Source organism: Hyperoodon ampullatus (genome assembly GCF_949752795.1).
Source record: "Hyperoodon ampullatus genome assembly, chromosome: 15".
NCBI lineage: Eukaryota > Metazoa > Chordata > Mammalia > Artiodactyla > Ziphiidae > Hyperoodon > Hyperoodon ampullatus.
The window spans coordinates 42,679,570-42,701,002 of NC_136928.1; the positions used below are offsets into that span (position 1 = coordinate 42,679,570).

Here is a 21,433-nt window from a genome sequence, read left to right on the forward strand (position 1 = left end):
TATGGGCCTTGAAATGTATTTGTATAACTCAGGTTATTTATTTGAACATGTAAAATAACTTACAGTCTCTTCAGTAGACCACTTGGACCAATAAAAGTCAAACTTAAATGCTGATGTTTGCTTAAATGTTGATTTTCGGTGAACCCTAACTTCATTTTCCTCTCATAGTTTCACCTGCTGATAGAGGTAAAGAAACCTTCTCCCTCGAAATAAAAAGAGCCCTGTGGGTTTTTTCTGAGCATGAAAATCAGTTAAAATGTAACATTTAATTTAATGTATAGAGAAAAGGTTAATCTCCCTACTACTTCCTTTATTTTTAAGGCCTTAAAATAGCCACTGTTAACTGCCTGCACTACTTCTTTTCCATTCCTTTTTCCATACCTGTGCAAATTTACATAAACATTCACACATGTATAGGTTTTCATGTTTTATTTTTATAGAAACAGGATCATGCTGACACACGTCTCAGCCCCTTAATAATACGCTAGGTCATAGGATATGGTGTGAACTAATATTTTTCCTAAACATAGCTGAGTAACATTTCATAGAGTGACTCTTTCACAACTTATTCTACCATTCTCCACTGCATGGATTACAAGATTGTTTTGGTATTTTGCCATTCCAAATAGCACTGTAATAATAGCCTGGTATTGGGTTGGCCAAAAATTTCGTTCAGGTTTTCTCATAAAACCCAAACGAACTTTTTGGCCAGCCCAATACATAAATCTTCCTTTACTGGTTTATTTCCATAGGATAGATTCCCTATATTGGGATTGCCAGAGAAAAATGTTTATATATTTTAATATATCCTTTTTCAATTTTAATTTACTTTCCATATTATTTTCCCAAAAGATTGAAGCACTTGACATGAAGAATACATTCAATGAATAGCCCTCATTGTTACTGCTTTTTAAAATGTTATCCAGCTGATGATGGAAAATGTATTCTGTTTGTGTTTTAATTTACATTTTCCTTGATAACATCTTTTCACATTTTAGTGCTTTTGCATTTTATCTGTTGTGAATTGCCTTTTATCTTTTTCTTAGAGCTCTTGTATGTTAGAGATATTAGCAGTTATCACATTTTGGGGAAAAAAAAGTCCCAGTTTCATTTGTCTTTTGTCTTTACGTTTATTTATGGCATTGTTTTGCATATAATTGCTATAAGATTCTTTATGATGACAAATATGTCTTATTTTTCTTTTATGGCTTTCGGTTTTTTTGTCTTGCTTATTAGGAAAGTCTCCTGTGTCCTAAGTTTATACAAATATTTTCCTCAATTTTCTTCTAATATTTTTATTATTTTGTACATTTATATTTGTAGTGCATCTGAAATTTGTTTTTGCATATGGCTTGAAGTGAGAATCTAGCTTTCTTTTCTACTGGATGTGTAGCCAATTGTGCTAACACCTTATTAAATAAACTATATTTTCCTTACTGAATTAAAATATCACTTTTGGTATTCAGTAAGTTACCATATATACTTGTGTCTTATTTCTGAACCATCTATCCTTTTATTTCACTAGATAAAATGAATGGGAAAATTTATTCTTATGCCATTATAGGTATCTCTGTTGTAAAGTTTAATATCTGCTAAGTACCTCCTCAGTTTTCTTTTCATAATTGTCTTGGTTCTTGGACATCTGTTCTTCCACAGTAACTTAAATATAACTTTATCCAGTTCATCCTGATTAGATTTACACTAAATCTTTATATTAATTTTGGAACAGTTGATGTTCTCATACTCGATTTTCCTATATGGCTTTCTATAAATAGTCCTTTCTGAAATGACTGCAGAATGGTCACATTTAAATGGATATAACTGAACAAATCTCCAGTATTTAAATGTTTACATTGCTTCAAGATTTCCATTATTATAAACAATGCCGTTTTAACTATAGCTTTGTGTGCATGTTACTTCATTCACCGGCAGTGTATGAAAGTGCCTGTTTGCTCAGGTCTTTGGCAATACTTCAGTCTTTTTAATCTTAGGAAAACTATTTCTTATCCTTCCATAAAAAGAGGTGATGTTTTAAGTCTAGCAGTTCTGTCCACACCTGTTTAGCCTTACAGTTATCATACATTTATACCTTATGTGGCCTATTTCTGTTTTATTTTCAGATAATATTTAAAACCTCTTTGGACAGACACAACTTCTTTTAATAACTTAGATCTGTGAACAGGGGGTTAAAATGAGAGAGTGACTTACGAAATCAGAAACCTTGTGTTTTAAAAGATGTGGCTAGTGGTATCTGTAGAATAAATTAAACTACTTAGGAGAGAGGTTACAAGTTAAAAGATCAAACATAAAAATAAGGGATTGAAATTACAGTATTTTGTGTTCCATAAAGGTTTTAGCAATAATATTGCTAAATTTGTTTAGCTTTATTTAGCTAGGGAAAAGACTAGTTAAAGGGAAATTTTCTTTTCAATATTCTAAAATGTAAAAAGCCAAATTATACTGCTTATTTGTTACTCTGTCATTCTTTTACAGATACAGTCTGATCTGCCACAGTACATGTTTACCAAAGGTTAAACAGCTCATAAGCAATTGGTAAACAAGGGAGTGATGTTATTATAATCCGGAGGTAGTGTTGGTTCACAGATGATTTTCCCAAGGCAAAGAGAACTGGAATAGCTTTCATCAGAAAAGTAAAAAAACCTTTGGCTGTCCTGTATACTAGTAGCAGGAGCCCCTTTGGCTGTATTTTCGGAAAACTTAAAAGAAGCACCTATCTCCAAAGCTCCCCCCACTCCCCTCTTTGCCCTGTCCCCCCGAGAGGTAAAGCAGTCTCGGCTCTTGGCAGGTTGCACCATTCCTTTCCCCTTCTCAGTGACAGCCCCTACTGATTCTGAGCTGCCTTCACTGCGTTGTCTCCGCATCCAGCAGCACTGCTCTAAGTAGTGCCGGCATTTGTGTTGTGCCTACCAATTATTGGGGCTTTTGTTAGCTCTCGCCCCAAGTTGTACAAATTCTGAGTTGGTTTTTCCCTAATTCTGTTTTTCCCAAAATCCAATTGTTCTTAGTGCAATTTTGCTTTTTACTTTAGAAGAACATATACATTGCTTTATGTAAAAATACCTGTATAATAATTAATACTAGTAAGATTAGCAACTTATTCTCTGTATTATTTTTAATTAGGTGCTCTTCGTTTTATGAGGCGGATAATTGGCCTTAAAGATGAATTTTATAATCGTTACATCACCAAGGGAAATCTTTTTGAGCCAGTTATAAATGCTCTTCTGGATAATGGAACTCGGTACAATCTATTGAATTCAGCTGTTATTGAGTTATTTGAATTTATAAGAGTGGTAAGTTTATATTAAAAGATTCTTAGTAAATTAAAATAATTATATGTTTAGTGATGTTAATATTTTAAATTGTGAAATTCAGCATAGTAAACTGCGTTTATGCTATATTCTTCTCAGTTCCATTTTTTTGCCAAATGTTTCAGGATATTTAGCATATGTGGACATTTCACTCAAGCATGCCATTCATGTGATCTCTGTGATCTCTTGTAAGGGTAGTGATAAAAATGAATAGAAAGATTGAAAAATAATTCCCTTGGTAGACATTGATACAAAATGCATAAAAGGTAGGATGTTATCATGGAATTTTAAGTTGAAGAAACTGAGAAATTAGATGAACTACTCCAACTGCCTTATTTTATAGATGAGGGCTTGAGACATCCAAAGTGATTAGCTGACCTATTCAGGTGCATTCATTTGGTTAGGAGCACAGGCAGGGCTTGAAGATACGGTGCAGCTCAGTCTTGAGTCTCAGTCAGGCAACAAAAGATTTGTCATAAAAAGATCTGGAGAGAGCTCTGTGTGAATACCAAGGATAAGATGAATAACTGAAGAACCGGTAAGATAATTTTACCCTGTCCCACACACTGAAATGATTCCACTGGAGGAAATGGCCACATGGTTAGAAGAAACTTGAAAAAAGAAAGTCAAAGCTAGAAATTCATTCTCTAGTTTTGCTTCTTACAAATCAGATTTGTACTGATGACACAGTATTCTCACGTAAAGATTATTTGGCTGACTAGATTGTTCTTCTTAGAGTAGTCGCTTGCCAAGAGTATGGTTTGCAAAAAGGATGAAGAAGATAGAAGTACTGTCTTTAGCCTTGGAAAAAAGGGAACATGGTTGACTAGCTCACCAAGAATCTGAACCCAGGTTCACAGTGTACTGTTCTATGAATTAGAGATTAACTTTTATATATATTTTTTCCTTTAAAATTTTTGTCGAGATATGGATAAAATGAATTATAAGGTTCACAGCCCCATCCCTATTCCTATGATTGAATTTGTTTTTCTGAAAATAATTTTGAGTGGTTGATAAATGTACATTGAATCCCAAAACTTACCTTTTTTTGTTTCAATGTGTAACACAACTATTTTACCTAGGTTTCTAATTTTTCTCCTTTGCATATTTTTTTGATTCAGATGTTCAGGGGAACTAGATTAAAGACATAATAGTCCTTAATACAACCAGGTTATGGTATATCTTTTAAGGAAGTGGCATGTATATATCCTACCGGTATTAGTCCTGAATCACAACTTATTTATTTTTAATGATGAGCCTGCTTTGCACCCATTCATTTGCAGTGATCACTTAAAATGGTTCATTTAGAATTTAAAATTTATTACTATCGGTTTATTTCACAAAAATTACACCACTAGAGAACTGTGGAAATATACAAGAGGAATTCAAGTTGTTTTACCAAATATGTATATGTGATATAGTCAGAGGAATCTGTTTATTTTTTAAGTAAGGCTTATCTTGTTTTGATAGTTAAACAAGGTGTCATCAATAATATCTTTCAATGTTTGTTGAAAATATAATTTCAACATCTGCTTTCTAACTAGGTGTGCACTCTTGATCAGGCCATCCAGTCTCTCTCATAGCCTCAATTTTCCCTTTCTGTAAAATAGGGATAATAAAACCTATTTTATAGAATTGTTATGAGGATCAAGTGAAATTGTATGTGATAAGTGCTTTTTAAATTGTAAAGTGCTATTATGTAAATGCAAAAAATAAACAGACAACATAAACTAAATACATTTACCTTTCAAATGTTCTTTGTAGTCTCCCCAAAAGGGCTTCAGTGAATTGCTTCTCCTTTTTTCCAAGTGTTCTGTGGAGTCCTGGCTTATGTATAAAGAAACTAGGACGTTTATTTTTGGAAGATGATTTTGAAAAACCTTTTTTTTGATCAGCTTTGGAACTATAAAAAAACTTTTTAAAAGTTTTTCTTCTAACAAGCATTGTATTATATTTGAAATATAAATTTTGTGCTTATACAGGAAGATATCAAGTCTCTTACTACACATATAGTTGAAAACTTTTATAAAGCACTTGAATCGATTGAATATGTTCAGACATTCAAAGGATTGAAGACTAAATATGAGCAAGAAAAAGACAGACAAAATCAGAAACTGAACAGGTATTGTTTAAGTATATTGCATTTATAGCCTATAAAATTATGTTCAAAATCATGTGTAGTTTGATCTTACATATGAAATTTACCCAGGAATTTTCTTTCCATCATTAGATAGTACAGGGTTGTGTAGGAGGGTAGTATATTCTCCCTACACTGAATCTTTTATATGAAAAATTACTGCTCCATATCATAACTCAAGATAAATTTTTAGGTTGGTGTACAAACATCCTTGGAGTGTTCTCTGGTTTCTGGTTACATCTTATAACTGAGGTGATTATGATATGTTATACTCAGTTAAAATTATTTCAGCTCCTCTTGGTTATGCATATTCTCATATAATCTGGTCAGGAATTTTAAATCATTACTTAATATTTGTGATATATTTCTTACAGTGTACCATCTATATTACGTAGTAACAGATTTCGCAGAGATGCAAAGGCATTGGAAGAGGATGAAGAAATGTGGTTTAATGAAGATGAAGAGGAGGAAGGGAAAACAGTTGTGGCACCAGTGGAAAAATCTAAAGCAGAAGATGATTTTCCAGATAGTTATGAAAAATTCATGGAGACTAAAAAGGGTATTAAAATTTTGAATTTTTGATTAGTTCATTCTCTTATTTAGTATAGAAATTATTCAGTTGTTTGTGAAGTTGTGATAATAGTTTATAAAGCATGAAAGACATGAATTTTATGCTAAATCAAAACCTTTTAAAATTATCACTTTTTTCAAATCTGATTTTTCAAAACATTTTGTGTTTAAAATGTTTTTCTTGAAACTTGCCATTTTGTGATTCTCTTCATTTGCTGTTTATAAATTGCATTGTCTATACTTTGCCTTCTGTGAACAGTTGTGCTTTTATTTCAATAATAATAGAGATCATATAGATCCATAGAAACTTTCCAGAGCACTCTGTCATTTATAGCTGGAGAAACTAAGCTTAAAGAAAGAAGTACTTTACTCTTTGAAATTTTAAAATTGTTATAAAAGTTTCATAAAGATAAAATGTCAAGGGACTTCCCTGGTGGTCCAGTGGGTAAGACTCCGTGCTCCCAGTGAAGGGAGCCCAGGTTCGATCCCTGGTCGGGAACTAGATCTCGCATATGCCGCAACTAAGAAGTCTGCATGCTGCAACTAAAAAAAGATCCTGCATGCCGCACCTGAAGATCCCGACCCGGAGCAGCCAAAACAAATAAATGTTCAAAAAAAAAAAAAAAAAAGATAAAATGTCAAGAACGGAAAAGTAACAGTAAAATTTCCTGTCTTTCAAATATGTTTAACTTGTTTATAAAACTAAGATCTTACTAGTGTTTTTCAGAAGAACCAATCACTTTAATTCTATAATTTAAATGTTTCAAAAAATTTATATCTTGAAAGGCAAAAGCATTTCCTAGACTTATATGTAAGTTTGTGATTTTCTTTCCTTTTTTTATATTTATTTATTTATTTATTTATTTACTTTTGGCTGCGTTGGGTCTTCGTTGCTGCGCGTGGGTTTTCTCTAGATGTGGCGAGTGGGGGCTTCTTTTTGTTGTGGTGTGCAGGCTTCTCACTGTGATGGCTTCTCTTGTTGCGGAGCAAGGGCTCTAGGTGCACGGGCTTCAGTAGTTTTGGCATGCGGGCTCAGTAGTTGTGGCTCGCAGGCTCTAGAGCGCAGGCTCAGTAGTTGTGGCATACGGGCTTAGTTGCTCCGCGGCATGTGGGATCTTCCCGGACCAGGGCTCGAACCCGTGTCCCCTGCATTGGCAGGTGGATTCTTAACCACTGTGCCACCAGGGAGGTCCCAAGCTTGTGATTTTCAATGTGCTATTTTCTAAAGGCATTTCTCATTAGTTAGTGTTTCATTAATTTCTTATTACATTTTCCTTGAAACTGTTGCTACCAGCCTCACTCATTTTCCACTCATCACTGCCATAAGTTCTATTTATTTCAGCCTGGGGGATCACAATAGCCTATTAAAATGTCCTAAGGAATAGGTACCTTTTGGTAGCCAAATTCTTCTACCTTTACTCATTACAGGCCCTGCCCTGAGTACTGTCAGAAGAGGCAGTGAGGCCATACTTGAAGTACTGCATCCAGTTAAGAAACATAATCAAAAATAGTATCAGCCAGGGCTTCCCTGGTGGCGCAGTGGTTGGGAGTCCGCCTGCCGATGCAGGGGACACGGGTTCATGCCCCCGTCCGGGAAGATCCCACATGCCGTGGAGCGGCTGGGCCCGTGAGCCATGGCCGCTGAGCCTGCGCGTCCGGAGCCTGTGCTCCGCAACGGGAGAGGCCACAGCGGTGAGAGGCCTGCGTACCGCAAAAAAAAAAAAAATAGTGGCAGCCAGATGTTAAAGGATAGTAGATACTTTTGTCATAAAGGAAACAGATAAAGGAACCTGGAATATTCAGGAAATAAATGTCTGATAAACATGATCCTAATCATTTTCTTTAGGCATTTGGAATATTATTGACTTGTGGGAGAGACTATTAGGTTTTCACAATGAGTATGGAAGTGTAGAGTCAGTGAGCGGAAGCTGCAGAGACAATGAAAGAAAAGTCAGACAGCTAGTGAGTCCTTGGAAGAGTCCTAGATATAGCAGTGTAGAATTCTAGCATACGGTGGCTGATCTGTTATATGATTCTGAAGTTTCTTTCTAATCCTGAGATTTCTAAGACTCCAGCTAATAAAGACTTATCACTGTACACATCATGCTCTACCCTCTTAGCTCTTAGAAAAACTCACAAAGGCACTGTTTTATAAGTTTTTAAATTATTGTTCTTTTCAGATGCTTTGACTTAGCAATATTTACTGATAAAGATTCAAATTTTTACATTTGCTTTAGCAAAGGAAAGTGAAGACAAGGAAAACCTTCCCAAAAGAACATCTTCTGGTGGCTTCAAATTTACTTTCTCCCACTCCACCAGTGCTGCTAATGGAACAAACAGTACAAACAGTAAATCTGTAGTGGCTCAGACACCACCAGCAAGTTCTAATGGATCCTCTTCCAAAACTACAAACTTGGCTACATCAGTAACAGCCACCAAGGTACGTGAAACTGCTCTACACACAAACTTCGCTTTTTTCGTCTGTAGGATTATTTCATGTTTCCTGAAGAAAATTTGGATAATAAAAATAATCTCAAAGAAGAAAAAAAGTTGCACACATTGTCATCAGAGAACATGACTGCTAACATTTGATTGATTTTTCTTTAGGTATATGGGTTTATCTGATACAATTACAGTCTCTGTATAAGCACAGTTTTGTATCCTGCTTTCATTAATTATGAGAATTTTTCTCTGTTATTAAAACATTGTTGAGGACTGTAGAATTTCATTTGATTTAGCTGTATCATAGTATTTGTAAGCATCCCCTCCCCCCACAAATATTTTGGAGCGCATAAGTTGATTCTGATATTTCACTGACTACTGGCATTGTTGCATTTTAAGTTATTTTCTTGGATAGATGAGTAGAACAATGTTCTCACCCACCCATTTGTCAAATTCCTCTCCAGAAAGACTATACCAGTTAATGTTATCATAAGCATTGTACGAGTATGCTTGGTTCACTGCAGCTTTGGCACTGTTACTATAATGATTTTTAATCTTTACCAGTTAGGTAGAGGAGACAGTATATATCTCGTTCCTAATTGTGTCATTTGTTACTAGTAAGGTTGAATATTAGCCTTTTGAATTTGCTCTTTTGTTAATTGTTCATAGTCTTGCCTTTTTAAAAATTGGTTTATGTCTTTTTAATATGAGTGAGTCTTTGGTTAAGAATATTAACCTTTTTGTCATTCACATAGCAAATGTATTTCCCATTGGTTACTTTTTTCATGTAAACAAGTTTAAATTTTATATAAAACTTTTTTCTTTCATTTATGTTATTATTATATGTAATATGTCCTTTTCCCCAAAAAGGAGTGGCTTAAAATAAAAAGGCATAAATAAAGGACAACTGTTAGTATAAGGATAGAAGGACAAGAGAAGGCCATAGTAGAAAACCTAAGTGAAGTGATGCTTCTTGTTTTGAACACAGAATATAAGTCTGAGTTTATTTATTTTACAAAAATGTAGAATCTTTCTTCAGTATTGTAGCAAGGTGGGCTCTTGACTAAAGATCACAGAAGTAGCATTTTCAGTAGGATTCTCCTTTTTGTGAAACACAGTTTATGTTATTGAACAAGAATTTTTAAATTTTCATTTTTTGATAGGATAATTTAGTATAATATTATGACACTATATTAAGAATGTTTGCTGTGGAGTTACATTGCTTGGGTTCAAATCTTGGCTGTGCCTCTTTCTCTGTGTTTGATCTTAATTATTTAATCTCTCTGGGCCTTAGTTTTCTCATTTTAAACAGGGATAAAACAGCACCTTCTTTATAAGTTTGTTGTGAAGGTTTAATTATTTAATAAATGTAAAGAGTTTAGAACACTATTTGGCACATTCTCAATATATACTAGCTTTTCTTTTTTTTTTATTAATCAAAGTAATATATGCACTTACTTTTAAAAGACAAATAACATTAAAAGTATTGAAAAAAAAAACAGTCCTCTTTTCTTCTCCGCAGCGAAAGCTTGGAACTCTTCTAGCTCTTTCTTCTATTTCTAATTAATATGCTAATACTGCCATATTGTTTTACCACTCCGTACCAGATCCTCACCCTTATTACTCTCTGTATCACAATTTTTGGTTAAAACAATATGTGATAATTTTATAGCTATAATAACATAAATATTCTTTATTCATTAATTTTTTCCCTGCTTTTTTCTTTTTTTTTCCCTGCTTTTTTTCTATACTGTGTTTTTCTTTATAACTTTTCTCTTTTTATAGAGTAAATAACCTCTCAGGTTAGTTTCCACATAGTCTCCCCCTTGGAGACATCTCTCTTAAAATCTCCCATCTTGTCCCAGCCTAGATTGGTTCCTCTCCAGACTTGCTGCTCAGCTGTTGTCTTAAGGCTGCCTCTGCCATCACAGTAATACTTCCTTTTGCCTTGCTTCTTTTCTTATGTTGATTGTTTCCTGGATCTCAGGTCTCTGTTCTCTTTCTTGATTTTCCATCTCATTTTGTTGGAGCATACCCCCTCTGTTTCCTGGGAAAAGAATTCCATGAGAGAGAAAGTTTGAGACCTTGCATGTATGAAGATGTCTTTATTGTATCCTCATACTTGATTGACAATTTAACTGAATGTAGAGCCAAATTAGAAATAATTTTCTTTCAAAAATTTGAAGTTATTGCTGCCAAGAAATCCAGAGACATTCTTATTCCTGATTGTGTGTGTGTGATTTTATTTGATTCTTCTTGGAAGCATTTGGGGTTTTACCTCTGTGTTCTGAAATTTCAGGATGATATACTTTGGGCATTCTCAGCTAAACAGTCATGACCTTTAGTTTTGGGACATTTTATGCTCTTTCACTATAGCTTATTGTTTGGATATTGGGCCTTATAATTTTCATAATTTTTCTCTCCTATTACTCATTTTTTTGCTCTATTTTCTGGGTTATTTCCCTGAATTTTTAATTTACTGTCCTTCCAGATAATTTTTTATTTATGAACAAGCAAAATCAAGTGCGAACACAAACACATATTTCACCTTTTTTGACACTAAAAGCAGATTGCCAAATACATTTGTTCTACATCTTTTGGGGGAACAGATAGAAAAATAGCAATTGTTCTTGGAAAACAAATTAATTGCTCAGTCACTCAAGACTATCACAAAAATTTGATATTAAGCAAGATAGGAGCTCACAGAGTAAAGCACTAGTTATATTGGCTCTCAACCTTTTTCAACAAACTGACCACATTTCTAAGTGAAGGCAAGTTCTTTATCACCAACGGCCCTTTAGCCATTTTCACCATCATTGCTTTTCAGGTGTCCAGCAAAGTGATTCAGAGGTAGATAGATTAGATAGATTGATTGATTGATAGATAGATAGATAGATTCTTTTTTTAGATCCTTTTCCATTATAGGTTATTACAAGATGTTGAATATAGTTTCCTGTGCTATACAGTAGGTCTTGTTGGTTATCTATTTTATATATAGTATTGTGTATATGTTAATCCCAAACTCCTAATTTATCCGTTCCCCCCCACCCTTTTCCCGTTTGGTAACCATAAGTTTCTTTTCTGTCCGTTAGTCTATTTCTGTTTTGTAAATAAGTTCATTTGTATCATTTTTTTTAGACTCCACTTACAAGCAATATCATGATGTTTGTTTTTCTCTTTCTAACTTACTTCACTTAGTATGATAATCTCTAGGTCCATCCATGTTGCCTCAAATAGCATTATTTCATTCTTTTTTATGACTGAGTATTACTCCATTGTGTATATTTATCACATGTTCTTTATCCAGTCATCTGTCGACGGACAGGTTGCTTCCATGTCCTGGCTATTGTAAATAGTGCTGCAGTGAACATTGTGATACATGACTCTTTTTGAATTCTGTTTTTCTCAGGGTATGTGCCCAGTAGTGGAATTGCTGGGTCATATGGTAGTTCTATTTTTAGTTTTTTAAGGAACATCCATACTGTTCTCCATAGTGGCTGCACCAATTTACATTCCCACCAACACTGTAGGACGGTTCCTTTCTCTCCACATCCTCTCCAGCATTTATTATAATGTAGACTTTCTGATGATGGCCATTCTGACCAGTGTCAGATGTTACCTCATTGTAGTTTTGATTTGCATTTCTATAATAATTAGTGATGTTGAGCATCTTTTCATGTGCCTGTTGGCCTTCTGTATGTCTTCTTTGGAGAAATGTCTGTTTAGATCCTCTGCCCATTTTTTTTTTTTTTTTTTTTTTTTTTTTTTGCGGTACACGGGCCCCTCACTGCTGTGGCCTCTCCCGTTGCGGAGCGCAGTCTCAGGACACGCAAGCTCAGCGGCCATGGCTCACGGGCCCAGCCGCTCCGTGACACGTGGGATCCTCCCGGACCGGGGCACGAACCCGTGTCCCCTGCGTCGGCAGGCGGACTCTCAACCACTGCGCCACCAGGGAAGCCCCCTCTGCCCATTTTTTAATTGGGTTTGTTTCTTTGATGTTGAGTTGTTTGAACTGTTTATATATTTTGGATATTAACCCCTCATTGGTCCTATCATTTGCAAATCTTTTTCCCATTCAGTAAGTTGTCTTTTCGTTTTTGCTTTGCAAAAGCTTTTAAGTTTAATTAGGTCCCATTTTTTAATTTTTGCCTTTATTTCCTTTGCTTTAGGAGACTGATCCAAAAAAATATTGCTACAACTTATGTCAGAGATTGTTCTATGTTTTCCTCTAGGAGTTTTATAGTATCTGGTTTACATTTAGATTTTTAATCCATTTCAAGTTTATTTTTGTGTATGGTATTAGAGAATGTTCTAATTTCATTCTTTTACATGTAGCTGTCCAGTTTTCCCAGCACCACTTGTTGAAGAGACTGTCTTTCAGTTGTATATTCTTGCCTCCTTTGTCATAGATTAATTGACCATAAGTGCATGGGTTTATTTCTGGGCTTTGTATCTTGTTCCATTGATCTATATATGTGTTTTTTGTGCCAGTACCATACTGTTTTGATGACTTAGCTTTGTAGTACAGTCTGAAGTCAAGGAGCCTGATTCCTCCAGCCCCATTCTTCTTTCTCAGGATTGCTTTGACTATTTGGGGTCTTTTGTGTTTCCATACAAATTTTTGAATTTTCTGTTGTAGCTCTGTTGGTAATTTGATAGGGAATGCATTGAATTTATAGCTTGCCTTGAGTGGTATGGTCATTTTAACATTGATTCTTTCATTCTTTCATGGAAAGAACACGGTGTATCTTTCCATCGGTTTGTGTCATCTTCAGTTTCTTTCATCAGCATCTTATAATTTTAGTCACCATCATTGTGGATTGCTACAATCGAATTGATTGGTTCTTAAAATTAAATAGATCAGGTGATAATTTGTCTGTTTTCCTTTGGGAGGCATCCTAAAGCTCTAATATATTTTTTAAAAATCACATTCTTTGAAAATTTTATAGTTTTCAAGGTCAGCAAAACAGTAGCTACTAATGAAATTTATTTATTATTTTTGGCTGCATTGGGTCTTTGTTGCTGCACGTGGTCATTCTCTAGTTGTGGCGAGTGGGGGCTAGTCTTCATTGCAGTGCACGGGCTTCTCATTGCAGTGGCTTCTCATGTTGCGGAGCATGGGCTCTAGGTGCATGGGCTTCAGTAGTTGCAGCACATGGGCTTCAGTAGTTGCAGCACGTAGGCTCAGTAGTTGTGACACGAGGGGCCTAGAGCACACAGGCTTCAGTAGTTGCAGCACATGGGCTCAGTAGTTGTGGCTCATGGGCTCTAGAGCGCAGGCTTAGTAGTTGTGGCACACAGGCTTAGTTGCTCCACAGCATGTGCAGTCTTCCCGGACCAGGGATCGAACCCGTGTCCCCTGCATTGGCAGGTGGATTCCTTAACCACTGCGCCACCAGGGAAGTCCCTACTAATGCAATTAAAAGATATTTTTTAAAGATATGAATGCTATAGAGACACAGAATATTACTTTAGCTGTAGAGCTGTAAAATATATGCACATTTTCCTTGAGGAAAAATACTTACAAAATCAAAATGAGAAGCCATTAGTGGGTGCTAAAACAAACACTTCTTTTGCTACAGATTCACAGAAAAAGAAAACACTACATCTTGCTTTTTCACATAACAAGCTTATCTGGATGAGCATTCCATATCAGGACATAAAAGAACTTCCTCCATAGAATTCCAAAGTATGGATGGATATGTGACCTTTTACATACAACATTTCACATACATGTATATTTCTATAGAGAATGTGCATTTACAATTTTGACAAATGTTATCACATATAAATGCTCAGTAAAATAGGAATAAATGGATAATTTCTTAACATGATATATATGGCTGATAACAAAAGCTAGCTTTATCCTTAAGGAAGAAATATTAGAAGCATTCATACCAAAGTCAGGAACAAGACAGGATGCCACTATCACTGCAGTTATTTAACCATTGTTCTGGGGTGTTGGATAGTGCAATTAGGTGAGATAAAGAAATCTATAAAAATTAGAAGACATAAAAGCTATCACTTTTGCTGGTGATTAAAACAAAATTTTACTCATGTTTATATAAAAATTACATGGTATCAAAAATTAGAAGATATAAAAACTATCACCTTTACTGATGATTAAAATTTTTTAATCACGTTGAAGGAAGATCTATGTATTCTTTTTTTTTTTTTTTTTGGCTGTGGCACTCAGGATCTTTGTTGCGGCATGCAGGATCTTTTAGTTGCAGCATACGGAACCTTTAGTTGCAGCATGTAGGCTCTTAGTTGTGGCATGCAGGATCTGGTTCCCTGACCAAGGATCAAATCCAAGCCCCGTGCATTGGGAGCATGGAGTCTTAACTGCTGGACCACCTGGGAAGTCCCATCTATGTATTCTTTATTTCACTGAGTAGAGCAGGGGTTCCCAACACCCAGGCCTGTTAGGAACCAGGCCACATAGCAGAAGGTGAGTGGCAGGCAAGCAAGCAAAGCTTTATCTGCTGCTCCCCATCGCTCACATTACAGCCTGAACCATCCCTCCCCCCCATCCAAACCATGGAAAAGTTGTCTTCCACAAAACCGGTCCCCAGTGCCAAAAAGGTTGGGGACCACTGGAGTCAAGGATAATTCTTGAATTCTGTCCCCTTAGATTTGTTAACATGATGAATTATGTTAAGTTTCCTAACTTAAAATTTCTTAATTTGTCAGTTTTAGTTCAGAAAGAGTCATTGTTTCTTCATAGGTTTTTGTTATTGTTACATCATTTGTTTTGATCCCTTCTTTCATACTAGAAATGTTTCTCAAGTGTCTGGTGATGCTTGGATTTTCTTTCATATATAAAAGTAAGGTAGTTTGGGATTGACATGTGCACACTGCTATATTTAAAATGGATAAACAACAAGGACCTAAGGTATAGCACAGGGAACTCTGCTCAGTTATACATATGTATATGTATAACTGAATCACTTTGCTATACACCTGTTAATCAACATTGTTAGTCAACTATACTCCAATAAAAATTAAAAATTAAACTTTTTTTTTTTTTTTTTGCGGTTTGCGGGCCTCTCACTGTTGTGGCCTCTCCCGTTGCGGAGCATAGGCTCTGGACGTGCAGGCCCAGTGGCCATGGCTCATGGGCCCAGCCGCTCCACGGCATGTGGGATCTTTCCGGACCGGGGCACGAACCTGTGTCCCCTGCATCGGCAGGCGGACTCTCAACCACTGCGCCACCAGGGAAGCCCAAAAATTAAAAATTAAGAAAAAAAAGCCTTGAGGAGAAGTGCCTCAGTGAGGTGCTAATCTATTTATGCAGTAAAAATATAAAATAAATTCATCTGCTAGGCTCACAGCACCAAACTAAAAAAAAAAAAAAATGTAAGGTAGGCTTTTCAACAAGACTGCCAAGACAATTCACTGAGGTAAAGAATCATCTTTTCAACATGGTGTTAGGACAACTTGGATATCTGCATTCAAAAGAATGAAGTTGGACCCTGCCCCCTCACCACGTTACAGAACTTAAAGTAGACAAAAGTTTTAAATATAAGAATTAAAAGGATAAAACACTTAGAAAAAACTACAGGCGTAAATATTCATGTCCTCAAATTAAGCAGTGATTTTTTTTTCTTTTTGTTTTTATTCACCGCAAGGCTTGCAGGACCTTAGTTCCCCAGGGATCGAACCTGCACCCCCTGCAGTGGAAGCACAGAGCCCTAACCACTGGACCACCAGGGAATTCCCCTAAGCAATGATTTCTTAGGTATAACACAGAAAGCACAAGTGTTACAAAAGAAAAAAATAGATAAATCAGACTTCATCAAAATTAAAAACTTCTTTGCTTCAAAGGACACTATCATACGGTGAAAAGGCAGTCCACAGAATGGGAGAAAATATATCTGATATGGGACTGGTATCCAGAATATATAAAGAACTCTTCAGCACAACACAGCAACCTGGTTTTAAAATGGGCATTTAAAAAGATTTCTCCAAAGAAGATATACAAATGGGGCATATAAGCACATGACAAAATGGTCAGCATCATTAGTCAGGAAAATGCAAATCAGAACCACAGTGAGATTCTACTTCACACCCACTAAAATATCTATAATAAAACACATGGACAAAAACGTGTGTTGGTGAGAAACTGCAACTCATACATTGTTGATGGGAATGTATCAATAAAATGGTGCAAATGCATTAGAATACAGTCTGGCAGTTCCCCAAAAAGTTAAATTCCACTCCTAGATATATACTCAAGAGAACTGAAAATATATGTCCACACTAAAACTTGTACATGAATATTAATAGCAGCTATTATTCAGCTATTATTTGGCTATTATTTGGCTATTATTCATAATAGCCAAAAAGTGGGAACAACCCAAATGTCCATCATCTGATGAGCAGATAAACAAAATGTGATATATCCATAACGATGAATATTATTTTGCCATAAAAAGGAAAAGGAATGAAGTACTGACATGCTACAACATAGATGAACCCGAAAACATTATGCTAAGTGAAATAAGCCAAACACAAAAGGCCACATATTGTATGCTTCCGTTAATAAGGACTGGTCCAAAATAAGCAAATCTTTAGAAACAAAGTAGATTTGTGATTTCCAGGAGCTGGGAAGGAGGGAGGAATGGGAAGTGACTAATGGGTAGGGGTCTGGGGGGGCTGGTTGTTGATGAAAACACTCTGTAATTAGTAGTAACGGTCACAGAACTTTGGGAATATACTAAAACCACTGAACTGTACACTGCACAGGGGTGAACTTTAAGGTATGTGAATTATGTCTCAATTTTTAATAAGACAGTTAAAAACAATGAGAAGGGCCTACTGATGTGGACTTCATATAAAAGACTAGAGCAAATGCCCTGCTCTTTTTAGGGAGCGTTAGTGGTTTGGGGTTTTTTCCCTGTGGAGCCACCTAGCTCTTACAGGCATAGCTAGTCTGCTACACCTGGTGAGTATAAGCTCACCTGCTGGTGTTCTGAGAGCCTGGATGGTAAAGAAAGCTTAGAATGGAGGTGGGCGTGTCTCTGCTCGGCATGCAGAATTTAGTGTTTCACCCTGGCACCTTTCCCCTGCCCTTTACTGTGCCTGAATTCTTGAAGTGCAGAGCCTTTCTGTTGCTTTTCCTTTATGGTTGGTGGTGGTAGAGGAGCTGGAATCTCCCCGTGGGGGTAGGCGTGTGGTAGGGGAACGAATTGTAGAATTGAGGATTCAGTTGTCTGTTTCACTGACTCAACTGTTAACTATCTTCCCTGCTTTCCCCAGTATTTTGGTGCCCTTACTTCCTAGTCTTTTCTGTGGTTAAGACAAATAAGTTTGCTTCTTATTTCTATATCCCCCTGGAAACCCTTCTTTCTTGACTTCGTTCTCCATTAAAACTGAGTGATTTTGCCTCTGATTTCTTTTTCCAAAAATGTCTTAACAGCTTTCATCTGCTGTTTTCTCCTTTCCTTTTTTGTCTTTGTTGATATATTGTCAGAAACAAAAATTTTTAAAGAGAATATAATGCCTGGGAAAGCAATCTAAATGTCCAACAAGGAATTTAACTTTGGCGGTGTATCCATACCATGGAATACTAGAGTTTAAAAGAATGAAATAGAACTTTGTGTACTAACATTGAAAGCTGATATTTGTTTAAAAACAATACATTTATAGTTATATATTGAAAGTCTGAAACCTATCAAATTCTTCACAGTGTGCATCTGTGGATTTATAGTTCCTTTTACTTCCAATATTTCATATTTTGTATTTTTATTCTTTGTATGGTAAACATGATTTTTTAAATGTGTAATATGAGTTTGTTTATGGTGTATATATGTATAGATAATAGAGGTAAAATGAAAACTAAATTGTGTAGCCGAGTGTCAGACAGAATATTTATTGATCTTATGCCAAAGATTATTTTTTTTAATTAAAAAATGTGTCTTTTATTTTTACTTAAAAACCAAAGGCACTTTTTGGCCCACACAATATAAGTATAATTATTTACTGTATTACTTTTTTTTTGTGTGTGTGGTACGCGGGCCTCTCACTGTTGTGGCCTCTCCCATTGCGGAGCACAGGCTCCGGACACGCAGGCTCAGCGGCCATGGCTCACAGGCCCAGCCGCTCCACGGCATGTGGGATCCTCCCAGACCGGGGCACGAACCCATGTCCCCTGCATTGGCAGGTGGACTCTCAACCACTGCGCCACCAGGGAAGCCCCCCAAAATTATTTTAAATGTTAACCATTTGGAACTGAAATGTTTGTACAATATGATATATAGTATTACAAGCAAAATTAAAACTTTCCTTAATTTGCTGTGTGAATATCAGACTGGTGCCTTTTTATGCTGTAATTATGTCTTCTACTTCCTTTCGTCCAACTTGTTTGGCTTAGAAACCAAATAACAAATAATAATGATAACAGTAATAGTAGCTAATAGCAATTACTGAATAGTAACTACATACCAAGCACTGTGCCAAGTGCTTTACGTTTTGTTTTAAATTTAGCCACACTACTTCTTGCTTATCCAATTTACGATTTGTGTGTTAAGCTGAGAAAGAAGCAGAAAGATTCTCACTTAACTATAAGTTTTATTTGGTTCACAGACTTTCTGAAAACTGTTTCTAGCTGCTCAGAGCCCTTTGCTGATTAATATTAGTGTTTCAGTTACATTCTGGTAAAGTGTTAATGCCAGATGCCTGGATTCTTTAGGTATGAAGCTACTTAGGTTTGAAATATGACTCATTTCAATTGTACTTGCTTATCCCCTAGAGGTCTTAAGGGTTTGAACTAGATGCAGTGTTTACAGTAGCTCTCTTAACCTGTACGGTATGTGTACAGATTTCATGGAATTGGTTCAAATTAATGCAGACCTGAGGACATATTAATTGTCTGGGTAAAGTGTCCAGAGCTTTAATAGGATTTGCAAAGGGGTCCATTACTTATAAAAGGCCAAACACCTGAAATATCTGATCCTTTTCTTCTAGGTAGAGAGAGATAGCCCTAAATTTTTGTCATTAGTTTTTAGGAGCCAGTTCATGTGTTTATTATCGTCAGCCATTTAAAATTATTCTTAAAAAAGCAGAACAAAAAACAATGATGTGTACTTAGTGATGAAATATGTACATGAGGAACAGAGACTAAAAGGCAACTTTTTGTCACTGGCTGGCTATCATCTCTAGTGTAAGGTTAGAGAAATGAACTAGTTCATCTCCAGGGTCCTTCTAGCTCCAAATGTCATGATTCTTTGTGAGCCCTACTGCTTGGAGATATTTTTCCACAGTGAAATTTTGCTGAGTTGAATTATGAGGTATCATTAAAAATCCCATAAAAAAGTTGAGGGTAACTAAGAATACCACCAGTTGTACTTATTACTAAGCGTTCATAATTTCAAGCAGTTCCTTTATCAGATTCAAATATATCTGTTTCAGATATATGTGGTTAGTTTAGAAAAATGATTTCTAATACCTTTAAAAGTGACTACATTTGTACTAATAAGCTTTTTTTTTTAAGTTACATATGTTAAAATTTTTTTTTATTCTTCAATAGGGAAGTTTGGTTGGTTTAGTGGATTATCCAGATGATGAAGAGGAAGATGAAGAAGAAGAAACATCTCCCAGGAAAAGACCTCGTCTTGGCTCATAAGATATTTACTGGGGACCCTCAACATGTGGTTGTACAAAAATGCTGCAACTGTTCAATGAGCTGAAAATCTGAATCAGAAAGCTTTCTCACTTGAACTTATAAATATACAAGGAATAGCAGAAGACACTCAGTATATCAGCTAGGAGAGTTTAGTTCTGTAAAAAAAAAAAAAAAACAGGCTTCCCAGGAACTTGATCACTTGCTAGTAATTAAGGGGTTTGCCTTTCAGGCTGTCAAAAAAAAAAAGTTAGTAACCAGAACCTGGGAGATAGCTTCTCAGCAAGGAAACTCTCAGGTTTTGGGACGGTTTAGGGGAGGGACAAAGTTGATAAAATAATATTAATGCAGGGTTGCTCCAGGAGGGTTTCTGATTTAGAAACAGTTATAAAACTTCAGTTGCAAACCCAATAACATTACTTGTATAATGGTGCTGGCCATGTTGTTCTTTTAATCAGTTGCCTCTTTTTAAAAGAAATTTTTATGGAAAACAAGTTCAACTATCATAAAAAATGAAGTTAAGCTGTTGGGACCATTTCTTTGAAGATATAACAGAAATTCAGCCTTACTGGTAGGTAGAGGGAAATACACCCTGTATTACAGCACATGTTGAGTTTTCTAAACCAGGAACTTTCAGTGTGTATTTTGATGAAAACAAGCTGGATTCAAAATGGACAGTTTTGTTAATATAACTTTAAAATCAGCACTTTTAGAGATAACAGATGCCAAGAATCAGTACGGTAGTATTTCAAAATGATTTTCTCTAGAAATGGGAATGGATTGAACAGAATGTTTTCAACTGCCTACCAGTACAATCTTTTGTGGAAGATACTTTGAAGTCACTTTCTGCTTTGTTAATAAAGTTGTCTCTCTCCAGAGCTGCAGGCAAGTTTTAAAGTGTAATTTATAAAGACTAACATACAAAGAATAGTGCTGAATTAAGTGGCATTTAATATCTACAGGCCATTTTGGTCCAAGAAGTTACTTCAGTGTCAGAGTATGCAGCACATGAAGCTTTCCAAGAACTAACAAGGGTGTAATATGAAAGCTGCTTTTTTTTTTAAGAATAAAAGCACATTCCATGTACGTAAATGAATTTAAAATAAACTGAGGCAAACAGTTAAGAGGTTTTATTTTTAGAACAGCAAGTTAACTGTAAATATTTTAATGTTAGTTTGCTCATCTATGATCTGAGATGCTGAAGTGAGAAAAACATCCCCCAAACTACAATTTAATGCATTGGGAAGAAGAAAACCAAAAAACTAAAAATAGTAATTCCAGCTACAGCCTTCAGATCACCCTTGTAATGTGTTACGGGTCCATTTTTCCTGG

The 21,433-nt window shown here is 35.7% G+C and overlaps 1 protein-coding gene across 1 annotated transcript in view; it reads left to right on the top strand.

Annotated features, from left to right (window-relative positions):
* Positions 1 to 20,817, top strand: part of PPP4R3B (protein phosphatase 4 regulatory subunit 3B) — a gene marked incomplete at its 5' end in the record, with an annotated part of 47,874 nt that extends 27,057 nt beyond the window's left edge. Inside the window, 5 exons of the mRNA XM_079721542.1 lie at positions 3,142 to 3,311; positions 5,312 to 5,451; positions 5,841 to 6,025; positions 8,274 to 8,476; positions 20,009 to 20,817. Coding sequence (XP_079577668.1) covers positions 3,142 to 3,311; positions 5,312 to 5,451; positions 5,841 to 6,025; positions 8,274 to 8,476; positions 20,009 to 20,104 — 794 coding nt within the window. The 3' untranslated portion in view covers positions 20,105 to 20,817. The remainder of the gene's footprint in view (positions 1 to 3,141; positions 3,312 to 5,311; positions 5,452 to 5,840; positions 6,026 to 8,273; positions 8,477 to 20,008) is intronic.
* Between the last annotated feature and the right edge of the window lie 616 nt (positions 20,818 to 21,433).